General features: G+C 50.2%; 1 protein-coding gene across 3 annotated transcripts in view; it reads right to left on the bottom strand.

The window, feature by feature from the left end:
• Positions 1–187: 187 nt before the first annotated feature.
• The window catches only part of Otud7b (OTU deubiquitinase 7B), a 61,685-nt gene continuing 48,916 nt past the window's right edge, over positions 188–12,956 (bottom strand). For all 3 annotated transcript variants that reach the window (XM_028856287.2, XM_028856289.2, XM_028856288.2), the window contains exons 7-12: positions 12,241–12,353; positions 10,185–10,312; positions 9,574–9,723; positions 8,990–9,104; positions 8,060–8,144; positions 188–6,434 (exon numbers count right to left, since the gene is read on the bottom strand). In XM_028856287.2, coding sequence (XP_028712120.1) covers positions 5,229–6,434; positions 8,060–8,144; positions 8,990–9,104; positions 9,574–9,723; positions 10,185–10,312; positions 12,241–12,353 — 1,797 coding nt within the window. In that variant the 3' untranslated portion in view covers positions 188–5,228. The remainder of the gene's footprint in view (positions 6,435–8,059; positions 8,145–8,989; positions 9,105–9,573; positions 9,724–10,184; positions 10,313–12,240; positions 12,354–12,956) is intronic.

Genomic DNA, 12,956 nt, shown 5'->3' with positions numbered 1-12,956 from the left:
TGTTCTGGACTTGAAAGCTAGGGGTTGGAAACCTTCCTTCGGCTCCAGGATCACATCTCCCCCTCCTTCCCCGCTGAACTCAAGCAGCAAAGGTGGGGGTGGGGTGCCAGGCGACAAGGAACGGAGACGGGGAGGGCAACTTGAGGGTGGCCTGTTCCACCGCCAAAGACAGGAAGTGAACACAAAATAGGGTTAATGAGCTGCTGTTTTATTGTTTTTGAGTCTGTACAGAGGCAGCAATCCTTAGGTGGGGGTCGTGACATTCAACCCTCCCTTCCCCACAGCACACATCCTTCCAGCCTCAGCTCCCCAAGTTCCTTGTGTTGGCTGCAACCGTGGAAACAGTGGAGCTGGCGCGAGCCGAGCCAGTCTGGAACAGGTATGTACTTGCTAAAAAGGGGGCCCAGAAGCCTTACTGTGAGGTCCAAAAGGTTGCTGAACACCTCGACCCCACCACGCACCTCTCAATGTCTTGTGGAATAAAGTATGAACTGTAATAAGGAAGCGGCGTAGGAAGAGGTGTGCGCCCCCCACCCCCATGGTTTAGAATCCCATGATCCACTTTTCTTCCCCCCACCACTCTTCCGAGAGCCTCATTTTAGTCTTTAATACCTCGAGGTATGGGAACAGCAGAACACAGAGGAAGAATGGTCAGAGAAATAAACTGGGTGACTTGGATCACCCCCTAACCAGAAATGCAAGGGTAGCAGCTGAAGGTCAGGTAACGGAAGACTCTCACCACCTGCAGCACAACCCAGCTGTCCACTACTGGATGGAAAGGGCATAGAGAGGCAAAGAGCTGCATCAGATTTTTCCATTTTCAGACCCGTTTTGGGTACAGGTTTGCCAGGAGCAAGGGCTGCTGGGAGGGGCAGCTGGAGGAGGGAGGTGGAGCTGAGTGACTCACACGATGAATCACAGATCCAGTTATAAACACAGAAAGAGGCCAAGGTCCTTCCCACCCGACTCCTTAGACAGCGTCCATCTCTTCTGCTGCCCCCACCCACGCAGCCACGGAGGGGCACAGGAATTCCACACGGAAGCATGACAGTTAATCAGCTTAAGCACAGGAGGCAATACACCCTAATTTGTGACTGGGTAGCTGCAAAATATTATTAAAAGAGACAGAGCCTCTATGACTCACTGAATCTGCAGTTGGAGATGGAGGGAAAGAATTCAGTTCTAAGACTCTGGAGTTCGTGTTTCCAAGCCAGAAAATGGCTTCCAATTCTGTTCTCACCTATGGCTATATGGGTGGCACTGTCCTTGGAAAAAGAGGGCAGAGTCCAGAGGTGTCTGAGCAACACACAGACAATGATTTCCCAAATGCTCCTTTACTGAAGGAAAAACAAAGTGCCTGGAACCTTGGGCACGTGACTGAAGGAAGAAAGGCCAGAGCCAGATCTCAGGGAACCAGCTCCATTCTCTGGGCTCAGGATCACCCCCCACCCAAGTATATAATATAAAGTCATGGCAATTTCTGCTCTATTGTCTGTGGACTCTGGAAGCCTATGGTGAGGGAAGGTACTTCTATTTTAAGGCACAGCAGGGAGCTTAACACCATCCCTCACTCTTAGAAATTGCATCTTAAAAACTAAATAAAAAGATATAATTTATATTCTTTATAAAACACAGTATGAAGAAAGTCTTTTGCAATTCTCAATTAAGCCAGCCTGAGTAAAGAGGAAGGATTTGGAGGCCGGCCTCTAGTGGATTTGCAGGAAGTTGGGGACAGGGCAGAGAATGTAGGGGAGAGGGTGTAACCATGTTAAGTGGAAAGGAGAAAAGAAGAACCCTGAAGATCTCCTCTCTCCATTAACTTCAGTAGGACCCCAGATGCCCTGGATTAACAGGAATAATTGCACTTAAATATAAGCCTGAGAGATGAGGCCATGCCTCACCTAGGGATACAGGGTCTACCTTCCTGTCACCCCCATGACCCTCTAAACAAGGGAGGTTTGAAGTTCCCCACGCAACCCTCCCTCACTTCTCCCACCACAGTAATCGCATGGGCTTGTCTACACCAAAATGCAAGCCAATCTGGATCTGTTTTGTTTTCCAGACATTATTAACTCCATCCTACTCAACCCCTCCGTCACCCCCAAAAAGAGTGAAAAATAAAGTTCACCATCCCTTATTTAAAAAAAAAAGAAAAATAAATAAATAAAACCCTTAGGTAGAGAGGCCTTTTGGTGTCTTAATAGTCACCCTCCCAATTAAAACTAATTTAACAAAAAGTTAAAAGGGCTTAAGACCCCTTTTCCACATAATCTTAGAACTCCCTTCCCGTCCCTGGAACTTCCTTTTATTTTTGCTTTGAAAAGGCAAACAATTAAGATTGGGTACCATATAAATAAAAACAAACATGATACAAGGTTTCTGTTTCTCTTCATTTGTTCTTGGTTTTTAAAAACAGGAGTGGTCAATACAATCTACTAACAGATCAAGTCCAAGCACGGCAATCCAGCGAGAGCAACTTCCCTGGTCTTATTGGGCAAACCCCAGCTGGACCATCTCTGTCCCTATTCACCTAGGCAGGTACCCAGGGAGGGTGTGGGGATGACGAGCAGTGCCACCAGGGTGTCTGTAGTGTCAGGAAGGGAGGGGGCTCATCTGTACCACTCCAACTCCAGGAACTGGGACAAGTCTAAGGTGATGAGAACAAGGCACAAGGCATTCATCCACCTTGGGAGAAAAAATGAAGGAGTGCTTAAAACCCATGAATCAAGATAAATACCATCTTGATGCAGTATTTTGTAAAAAGTCAAAACATGTAAAAACAAAAAAAAACAACGAACTTTATGAACATCGAAATGTAAATACATAGGATTTGTCCTCATATTTGTTCAGTTCAGGACTCACTGCTTTCACCTCAATACCATTCCTGTTACATCCCAAGATTCTGATGTTTGGGTCAGTCTGGGCTTTTCATATTATGTTTATATACTGGGTAGCGTGATCCCAGCACTTGGTAAGCTGAAGCAAGAGGGCCATACATTTGAGGCCCAAGGAGGACTCTATCTAAAAAAACAAAACATAAAACCCCTCCATTTCTGAATAGACAAACTTTAAGTTACACACCTGCAGAAATGCTTGTCTCTGTTAGGCTCCAGCCTAAAGAAAGCTGGATGTGGCAGCTCACACCCAGGTCCCACAATTCACAAGACTGAGGCAGGAGGGTGGCTGTAAGTTGGGGGCTAGCCTGGGCTATGTAACAAGTACCAGGCTGGCCAGCCAGGGCTACATAGCAAAGAAACAAACAAAAATTGTCTGAAAATAATGACAGGAAATTATTAAATCAACAGATTGACAGATATGGAAGTGACTTTCAAATTTTTTGAGGGGAAAAAAGCCTTTCTAAACTAAATAATTTCAATGAGGAATTGTTGACTAGCTTTGTTACCAAGGGGAGGTGTGTGATCATTATCCTGACTAGGCAGAAGAAACATGTAGACAGGAGTCCCCCCAAACACACGCACACACGCACGCACGCACGAACGCACGCACGCACGCACGCACGCACGCACGCAGAGCCATTTGTGCCTTAGCTCCAATGTAGGGATTACATTCCATCAAATGTGGGCGATGACATACCTCAGTAAAGAAATCAAAGCACAGGACAGCCAGTCAACACTCTGGACACGGAAGCACACTTACACCCCTTCTTCATATACAGCCACAAGTGTATACAATTGCATAGATGATTTTTCCCCCAGAAAAAAAAAATACAAGGAGAAAGGACAACTGGTGAGGGAGTCTTCTGGTTTAAAGCTCTTCGAAATGGCTCTGGGCAGAGCGAGTGCTGTCCAGACTTGTGCTTTGTGCAAACCGCAAGGGACCTCTTCCCACTGGGGCCGCTCCCCCTCTGGAGAACAGGGTTGGCTCAGGAAAGGGAGAAACCCAAAGGCAGATCAGCCCACCGGGACTAATCTGGGCCTGTGGCTATGGTTCACTAAAATATATTTCTCTAGCTACCTTTATAAATGGCCCCTAGTCCCATCCCATGCTTCAACACCAGTCCTAATATCAAAAATAATTCTTCTTACAAAGTATTTTTATTATTTTAATAAACTAACCATAGATTAAGGTCAGCTATGGCTTAACAAAAGAAGCCAAGATGTTAAGTTCGTTCTCCAGAAGTAGACAGGAAGGAGAAAAAAAATCACTTAAATGGGGGTGGGAAGTAAGTAATTTTTAAATTTTTTTTTGCCAGGGTCTTATTTTTTCTTTAAAAAAAATTAGTCAGTAAAATAAGCTGCTTTCTACAGAAATGCAGCAGCAGGAGAGCTCTACAGAGGGTTTTGGTATAGCTTCAAACAGTCTGGCCCCTCGGCCTCCTCAGTGCACTCCAAGCCCACATGTAGTTATTGCTAAGTAGTTAGAAACAGCTCACTCTGCACCCACCTGAAGAGAGCCCCGCACACGAGGCTGCTCTTACCACCCTTCTCTCTCCCAAAGAGGACTTGCTTTTAAAAATAAAACTTCTTTAAACCACAACTAATCTTAACTTAGCTGAACTCAGTCCTCAAAAAGGATGAGGAAAAGATGGGGGCAACAGGCAAACTCCCCTAAAACTAGAATGGACGACAGATGACTAGCTAGAACATAAAACTTACTAGGAAAAAGAATCCTCCTCCAAGTTCCTCCCTTTGCTACGTCCACTCTCTGGGATTTAAAATCTCCTTTCTAAGAAGGCCAGGCACACACTGCCTGACCCTTCCTTGGGAAGAAGAATGTACCCAAGCCTGTCACCTACCTAATTCAAACCAAATCAAACATGGTCAGTATCTCAGAGTCCCTCTACACTCCCAACTCCACCACCATGTGCTTTTTTTCTAAAGTCAATGAACTTTGGTCTGGTTTTTCCTTCGCTGACTGAGGACCTTCTTTCCAGGTTCCTCCCCCAAGATGTCCACCCACCTCCCACCCACACACACCAATTATTTCCCTACGTTCCCCTGGGCCCTGGGACAGGGCGCAGGGGTTATGAGATAGATAGTCTTCCCTTCGGTCGTGCAGTCTCAAGTCAGCCCTCCCTAAGAGCAGCCCAGCCCTGAGGTGGCACCAGCCCTGTCCTGCCCGCCAGCCTGCTGCACTCCAGCTCTCACAGACATTTCTGCACGGGCCCCATCGACACAGGGGCTGGGTCTCCAGGAGCCAGAGTTGAGCTTCACTTTCTTTGTTTACCCCTTTCCCGCCGCCGCCGCCGCCGAGGTTCTTCTACCCATTCAGAACCTGTGCGCCAGCAGTTCCCCACCTGGTTCCCGTTCCCTCCGCCTCAGTTCTTCCCGGTAACAGCAGGAGCAGAAGTTGTTTGTCTCGGGGTGCCCATAGAAGCTGCAGTTCGGCTGTCTGCATTTGGTCTGGGTTGGGAGAACCCCCCGGGAACCTCCGGCCCATCCATCCGGCTCAGGGGGCTCTCTGTAGCCATTGCTATAGCAATCAGCCACGCGGAACTGGGGTGGTAACAAGGCACCCCTGTGAACTCCATCTTTGCCTGGCTCCAGAGATGGGATGCTGTCCTGGTGAGGGTAGGGTCGCCCAGGAGGGTACTGTCTGGGAAAGGTGGCATAGGGTGGAAGGCCGCCTACACACGGGCCCCCTGCCAACTGCCTCCGGGGCTCCTGGCAGTGGACCCCACCCCCAGAAGGTCGAGGGATAGTAAAGCCCCCAGGGTAACCGGTAGAGAACGCCGCCAGTGCCTTGGACTCTGCTGGGGAGTCGCTGGGCTGGTCCTCCCCGCCATCCGGCTCTGGCTTTTTGGCTGGAGGCGGCCCACTAACTAAGCCTCCATTCATGATCTTCCGCTCAGCTTCCTTCTGCTTCTGCTCTGCCAGGAATCTCTCCTCGGCATCTGCAAGGTAGCGCTGGATCATCTCCTCCTGGTACTGGTGCCGCTGGCCCATCTTCAGGGTTCCGACAAAAATAAACTTGCCCTCCCCTTGCATTGCGATCCGCATGATGCTCAGGCTCTGCATCACCTCCTGGCTGTACTTGCTCCCCCCATTGCCAACAGACTCAGCCGAGGGCTTCTCAGACGCGGGCCCATCCCCAGCGGCCTCCTCCTTGCCAGCCTTCCAGCTCTTGAGCGCGCTGTTCTTCTTCTTCTTCTCCAGAGTCTCGGTGCCACTGCTTACTCCAGCCCCGCTGCCCGGCCCGGCAGGCTTGGGGCCCTTGCCGTGCATCAGGCCCCCCATGTTCTTCTTAAGCTTGCTGCCCAGCGTTTTGCCGAAGCTGCCCAGCTTGTTAGCCACAGAGTCCGCTCTCTTCTTGTCCTTCTCCCGGTCTCGCTTCGACTTCTCCTTCCGCCTGCCGCCGTCATTGCCGGTAGAGCCGCTGCCCACCGACTCCTTGTCCGACTCCCCGGACTCAGGAGTGGACTTGGGCTCGTCTCCAGCTGAGGCTGTGGGGGACTCGGGCTGGGCCAGAGGCGCCTGTAAGAGAGGACAGCAACGACAGTCACCTCACCGGGCTGGTGCGGGGAGGCTCCCAGAGACATGGAGCCTACAACAGCTTACAGGGCCCCTGTAGCCCCTGCTCACAGGGACTGGCCACACAACAAAGGGTAGTGTCCTGGTGAGTATCTGTGTCACCTGGATGTAGGGTAGGGTCATCTGGGAAGAAGGAATGTTAGTTGAAGAGCGGCCCCCATGATTGTGGCAAGCAGCAAGTCTGAGGAGCAGCCTTTCTAATGAGTGACTGATGTGGGAGGCCCGGCCCACGGCGGGGTGTGTGTGTGTGTGTGTGTGTGTGTGTGTGTGTGTGTGTGTGTGTGTGTGTGTGTGTGTGTGTGTGTGTGTGTGTGTGTGTGTGTGTGCTGCTTCTGTGGTAGGGAGTCTTGGGGTGTGTGAGTGGGGAGAGCAGGCTAGCGAGCAGCGCTCCTCCATGGCCTGCCTTCAGTTCCTGCCTCTGTTCCTGCCCTGGCGCCCCTCAGTGATGGAGTGGTATCAGAGCACGGACACCAAACAGACCCTTTCCTCCCGTTTCTGTTTTGGTCATGGTCTTCAGCACAGCAATAGGGAGCAAACAGGAGAGCATAAATGACCTGTGCACCCCGTCTGTCAGGGGGAGTGACTGTCCAGCTCCGGAGAAGGGCTCCAGCCAGGTGTGTCACGGGCCAAGAAAAGACATCATCTGTGTCTACTTTTCCCTCGCTCACTGAAGTAGGAGATCCAAAGGACCCGAGTGCCCCCAGCGATGAAGCCTGGAATGCATGGCCTCTGGGCAAGCAGCGGCCTTTTCTCTCTCTCCTTCCCTTTCTTTCTTTCTTTCTCTCTCCTCTCTCTCTCTCTCTCTCTCTCTCTCTCTCTCTCTCTCTCTCTCTCTCTCTTCTCTCCTCTTTCCCTCCCTCCTTCCTTCCTTTCACTCAAGACAGGGTCTTGTTACACAATCCAGGGTAGCCTAGAACTCACAATCCCCTTGCCTCAGTTTCCCAAAATACTGGGACTACAGGTGTTTGCTACTTTGCCTGGCTGGAAAATTATTTTTGCAGATACCAGTATGTTCATTATTACTAGTCTATGTCAAATTCTGTTGAAAATTAACCTCCAGGAAGCTTTAACTAACCAGAAGCGCCCAAGCCTGAGCACTGCTTTTATACAGTCCATAATCCGGAGCTCGGAGCTTTGCCTTTGCTCCTAAAGTCATGACCAGGAGCTCTTGGGCATTCTCTTTCTGGTGCCCAAACAGATCTATCCAAAGAGTGAGGGGCAGAGACACAGAAATGAGAATCTCAAGTTATTAAGAAAGAGAAGAAGGGTCTCTTAAGGAGCATAGTTTGGTATTAGAAAGCCGAGTCCGGGACTGGGTGTGTCACTCAGTGGTGAAGCACATCCCAACACGTGGAGGTCCCGGGTTCAGTCCCCAGGGAGGTAAATAACGAAGCAGAGGAAGGAAGAAAGCAGAGTGTGACTAGGGACAGGTGGCCACAGGGGACAGAAAGGAGGAGCCAGGCTCTGCCGCCTTCGTCGTCGTCAGACCGCACTAGAACAGATTTCTCCCCTCGCTCTTCCTGTGGCTGACAGTGAGGACACAGGGCCGTGGTGGCAGCAGCCTTCACCTGGGCATCAGATGACAGTGGGATCCACTTCACGTTCATGTAGCTGTGCAGCAGATGTAACTTGACCTCCAGGGACAGAATTATGCTGTGAAAAGGAGGGAAATGGAACAGCTAGTACTTCCAAGGCAAGCAGTCCTCCGGGAAGGAAAGGACTCCCTCCACAGTGCCCAGAGCCTGGGGTCAGACGGCGGCCATCATCACTGCTCTGACTCCATCTAGAGATTCTGACAACCAGGTGAGGACGAGAGCTTTTGGTTTTCTTTTGGTATTTCAAGAAAGGGGCTCACTATGTAGTCAGAACTTACAGTGATTCCCCTGCCTCAACCTCCCAAGTGCTAGGTGAGGTGTAGGCCACCATGCCCAGCTCTAAGGACTTTTTTTAATTACTAGACTTTAAAATCAAACCCTCTCAGGCAGCTCCCAAAGTTGCAAAGGCCCCAAAGGCAAGAGGTAAGGGACCCGAATTTACATCCACATCTCTGCAGGCACGGAGGGAGAAGGGAGGAGACCCTACCAGACTATAAGGAGGCAGCGTTGAGAAGCAGGTGAAAAAGATCGCATTTTTTTGCTATCTAAATGCCAGGAAGATGAAACTTAAGAGCAGACTGTTTGGGCCACTTGTTTAAACTCCTCTGATTCTGGCTTAGAATCAATGGGATTTGGTTGTCTTGCTTTTCTGACCAGTGCCTTGGGGACTCTGGGATGTACTGGGCAGGAACATTTGCACTGTTCTAAGAAAAGAAGAAAGAAAAAGCAGCTGCAAGAGCCCAGTGTCCTGATGCCTGGCCTGCCTTCCACCTCTCCGCCTTCCCAGGAAGGCCAGCCCGAGGCTGTGACTGTCCTGCCGCTGAACCAGGAGGGGACGGGGCATGGCCACTGGCGTGGAAAGATCCCAGCTACAGTGCATCCGGAAGGCGAAACCGGCCTCACCTGGCCAACCGGACATTGTCGTTGTCATCTTTGCCCCACTCCCAGCCCTTTCCTGGGTCCACGGCAAAGTGCAGGGGCAGCAGCTTATGCTCTGAATCTGTGAGCGGGATCACAGCTGGGGAGGGAAAAACAAGCATCAGGAAGTCTTCCTGAGAAGAGCAGGAGGCAAATGAACACGTGTTGACTTCACTGAACTCATACTCGGGCCTATGACTGACTAGTCCATCCACCCTCAACTCTTAGAAGTGAATTACATTAAAAACCACTGGCCTTCCCCTAACCACCCAGCACACAATTAGCCTATTAATCTCTGGACTCGTGCCAGTGAACCAGCCTACTTTCCCTGACTGGTGCAGCATGCAGCCCTTGGAAGGCTGGTACCTCAGTACAGACCTTTGCTCCAGAATAGGGACAGACACACCCACAAACCACCCTAAGCTAAAAACTTGTGAATGTACAGCTGGTTAAAAACAAGAACAAAAACTGGCACTGTCTGGACTTTTGTTTTCCTCCTTCGTAGCTATCATTTCCACTTTTGAGTAAAAATAACACAGAGCAAAAGCAGACACACTCTGGATCCTCACCTTGCTCCTTGGCACTGTCCTTCTGCTCCATCGACACAAGTGCAGAAAAGTGGGCCTGGTCATAGGCGAGCACCAGAGGCGACCGGTGACACTGGCTGGCTGGGACCTCCAGGGGGAGGTAGATCCCTCCAAATGGAATAGGGGCAAAAGCTGCAGGAACCACAAGGTTGTTACACTAAGGCCGGACCTTGGACAGTGCCGTTTCTCTACCCCACTTCTCTCTTTTGAAGATTGAGTTTGCTATTTTAAGTCACAGGTATTTGTGGGTTTGGGGGGGGGGGGCATGCACACCGTGTGTGAATGCCAGGTCCCCTGGAGCTGGAGTTACAGACAGCTGTGACTGACTGCCCGATGTGGGTGCTGGGACTAAACCTGGGTCCCTGGCAAGAGCAGTTCACACCCTTAACTGCCAGGCCATCTCTCCAGCCCCTCAATCCCATTTTTGAATTGAGCACCCCTGCCAATCAATCCCAACAGCTTTCCTTTGAATCTCTTGAGAAGTTACCACTGTTTCAATGTAACCCCCGACCCCAGGAGTCTGTCTGTCTCCTTCTGCGTCTTGCTGCCGTGTTCAGCCCGTCTCTGCACACAGGGCTGGCCAGCTGACTCACCTTCCCCTCCAGAGTCCCTCAGCATGGTGTCTGCCACGACCACTATGGGCCTCTTGAGCACGTGAGCAAGGACAAAGACGTGGAACTCCTCGAGGCTCTCATACACGGGCTCCTCTGAGCTCTCCACACTACAGTCACAGGAGGCGAGGACGGAGGAGGCACAGCAGGAGGAGGAGGAAATAAGACAAGAGTCCTGAGACCAGCTACATGGCCAGGGAAGAGAATGCCCTGCAGATCAGTCTGTGCTACGTGGCTGGTTTTAGCAATCAGGAAACCCAAGAAAAAGCTATGGGGTTGGAATGGTGTTACAAATCTGAAGGAGGGCGGTGACATGGTAAAGGTCTTGCCACCACGCCCAGTGATCTCCACTCAGTGTCCGGGACTCCCGTGGCAGCTGGAAGGGAAGGGCTGGCTCCTCGTAACTGTCTTCTGACTCTACGTTGTGACACACATGAGCACTCACACTTCCCTGTGTCCCCCCCACACACACACATAATAAGAGTCAACAATCTGGAGGGGATCCCCATCTCTTTATATTCACCTCCCATACCTCTTTATCCAAGAGCCTAACACACAAACTCACAGCTTCATCTTGTTTCCTGACCCACACAACATGTATGTCTTAGGAAAGGAAACCTCCAAATTCCTCTTCTTGTTCTCTTCAAGAACAGCCTCACCATCTATCTACTCGGCAGCTTAACTAGAGTTTGTAAGATGTGTTCGTTTTATTACTTAGCTTCAGCTACTCCCTGGCTGGATCAGCTCCGTCCCCTATGTGGTTCTTGTGTCTCCTGCATATCTCCTCACCATTCTGTTTACTCCCACAATCCTGGCCTGGACTGTTTCTAAAACCTCTCTACTCTAACCTCCCCTTCGCTTTATCATCTGCCTGGGTATCGGTGTATTCATATGCACAGTGTCACTCATGAATCTCTCATCTCCAAACAACAAGGGTCAACAGGGGAGGGGGGGCTGTTAGAACCTCAGATTCCCAAGCCTTATCTCATTCCAACTCAACTAGAACTTCTTGTGATAGAAAAGCTTAAAACTCTGCATGTTAAGTAGTCAACCTGGAATACAATGGGGATTAGGAATGTAGTTCAGTAGTAAAGGATATGCTTAGCACGCTCAAGACCCTGGAATCAGTCCCCAAGAGCAGAAAAAGAAAGGATATCACACTAAACGACAGGAACCCATACCCACCTTCAACAGTTCCGAATACACGGGCAATTTCATTTCACCTACATCTCAATCGAATTCCTTATCCTTCCCGTTCTGACTCGACCCTGCTGGATTATTTTGAAGTAAACCATATATATTTCATCTATATATTTCAGTTTCTATGTACAAAAAGGACTCCTTTTGGAGGCAGGAGGATAGCTCAGCCATCAAGAGCAGTGACTGCTCTTCCAGCGGAGCAGGGTTTAATTCCCAGCACCCACATGGCGGTCTGCAACCATCTGTGACTCTAGTTCCAGGGACTCTTGACTTCTTCTTCTGGCCTTTGCTGACACTGCACACATGTCATAGACAGAGGTGCAAGCACACATGCAGGTCCACAGACACACAGACACACACACAGACACAAAGACAGACACACACCAACTAAATTTTAAAGGACTCCTTCAAAAACAAACAGCCACAATAACTTTTCAAAGTCCCATTTAAAAGGAAACCGTGTAGACACTCTTCACTTTCCCAGTCTTCTCATCGATGCCCAAACACCCCAACTGCTGTTTATGAGTGTCCTTGTTCGGAGTCTCTTGTTCTTTCCATTCCCTTGTACTGTATTCCCTTTCGACGCCGAGCCACTTCACCTAATGTTCTCCGAAGTCCACACAGGACACAAGCTGACCCTTCCCATGGGCCAGTGAACCCTTGCCTCAGCACAGCAAGCACGAGGGCCGCCCCCCATCTCTCTCTCTCTGCACTGCCACACACCTCTGGGCCCTCGCCATGGCTTCTCTCTCCTCTAGACCTGGGGCTGGAGATCTGAGAGCTCACTCAGTAGGAACACCACAAAGCCCATCCCTGCTCCCCACGGAGACGCACTTACCCACCACCACTGGCTCCATTGGTGCCTAGGTGCATCCTGGGTTCACTTGAGGCAAGCTTGATCAGTTCATTCCACTCCTTCTGCCACTCATCCTCGGTGTACACCAGACCAGACTATGAAAGACACCCGGGGTAACCGGAGTTAGGGTCTAAAGGCGAAACTCATCCCACCTTTCCAGGGTTACGTCCACTCCATTCTCTTAGCACTTGGCTTACACTAAGTCAAATTTCTTCTCTTTTTCAGAGTCAAGACCCATAAAATAGGTTGGTTGGTTGGTTGGTTGGTTGGTTGGTTGGTTGGCTGGCTGGTTGGCTGGTTGGCTATTTGGTTTTCAGACAGGGTCTCACTGTACAGCCCTGGCTGTCCTAGAACTCCCTATGTAGACCCAGCTGGCCTGCCTCAGCCTCTGCAGTGCTGGGACTAGAGGCATTGGCCACCATGCCCCCCCATCTTGCTTCTTTCTGAGACAGAATCTTATGTATTGGCATTGAATTAGCTATGTGTTGAGGCTGGCCTTGTAATTCTGGCCCTCCTACATCTATCTCCCAAATGCTGGGATTACAGGCACATGCCGCCACCTCTAGTAATCCACACAGGGACTTCACCTGGCTGATTAAACTGACAGTCAGTAGACTCTGGCTCTCATTTTCATGCCTTTGTTATTTCCCTCTTTGAATGATCTACTTCCGTTTCCACACCACTGCCTTCTCTTATTC

Source organism: Peromyscus leucopus, chromosome 6, assembly GCF_004664715.2.
Source record: "Peromyscus leucopus breed LL Stock chromosome 6, UCI_PerLeu_2.1, whole genome shotgun sequence".
NCBI lineage: Eukaryota > Metazoa > Chordata > Mammalia > Rodentia > Cricetidae > Peromyscus > Peromyscus leucopus.
This window is presented reverse-complemented; position numbering and strand designations above follow the sequence as displayed.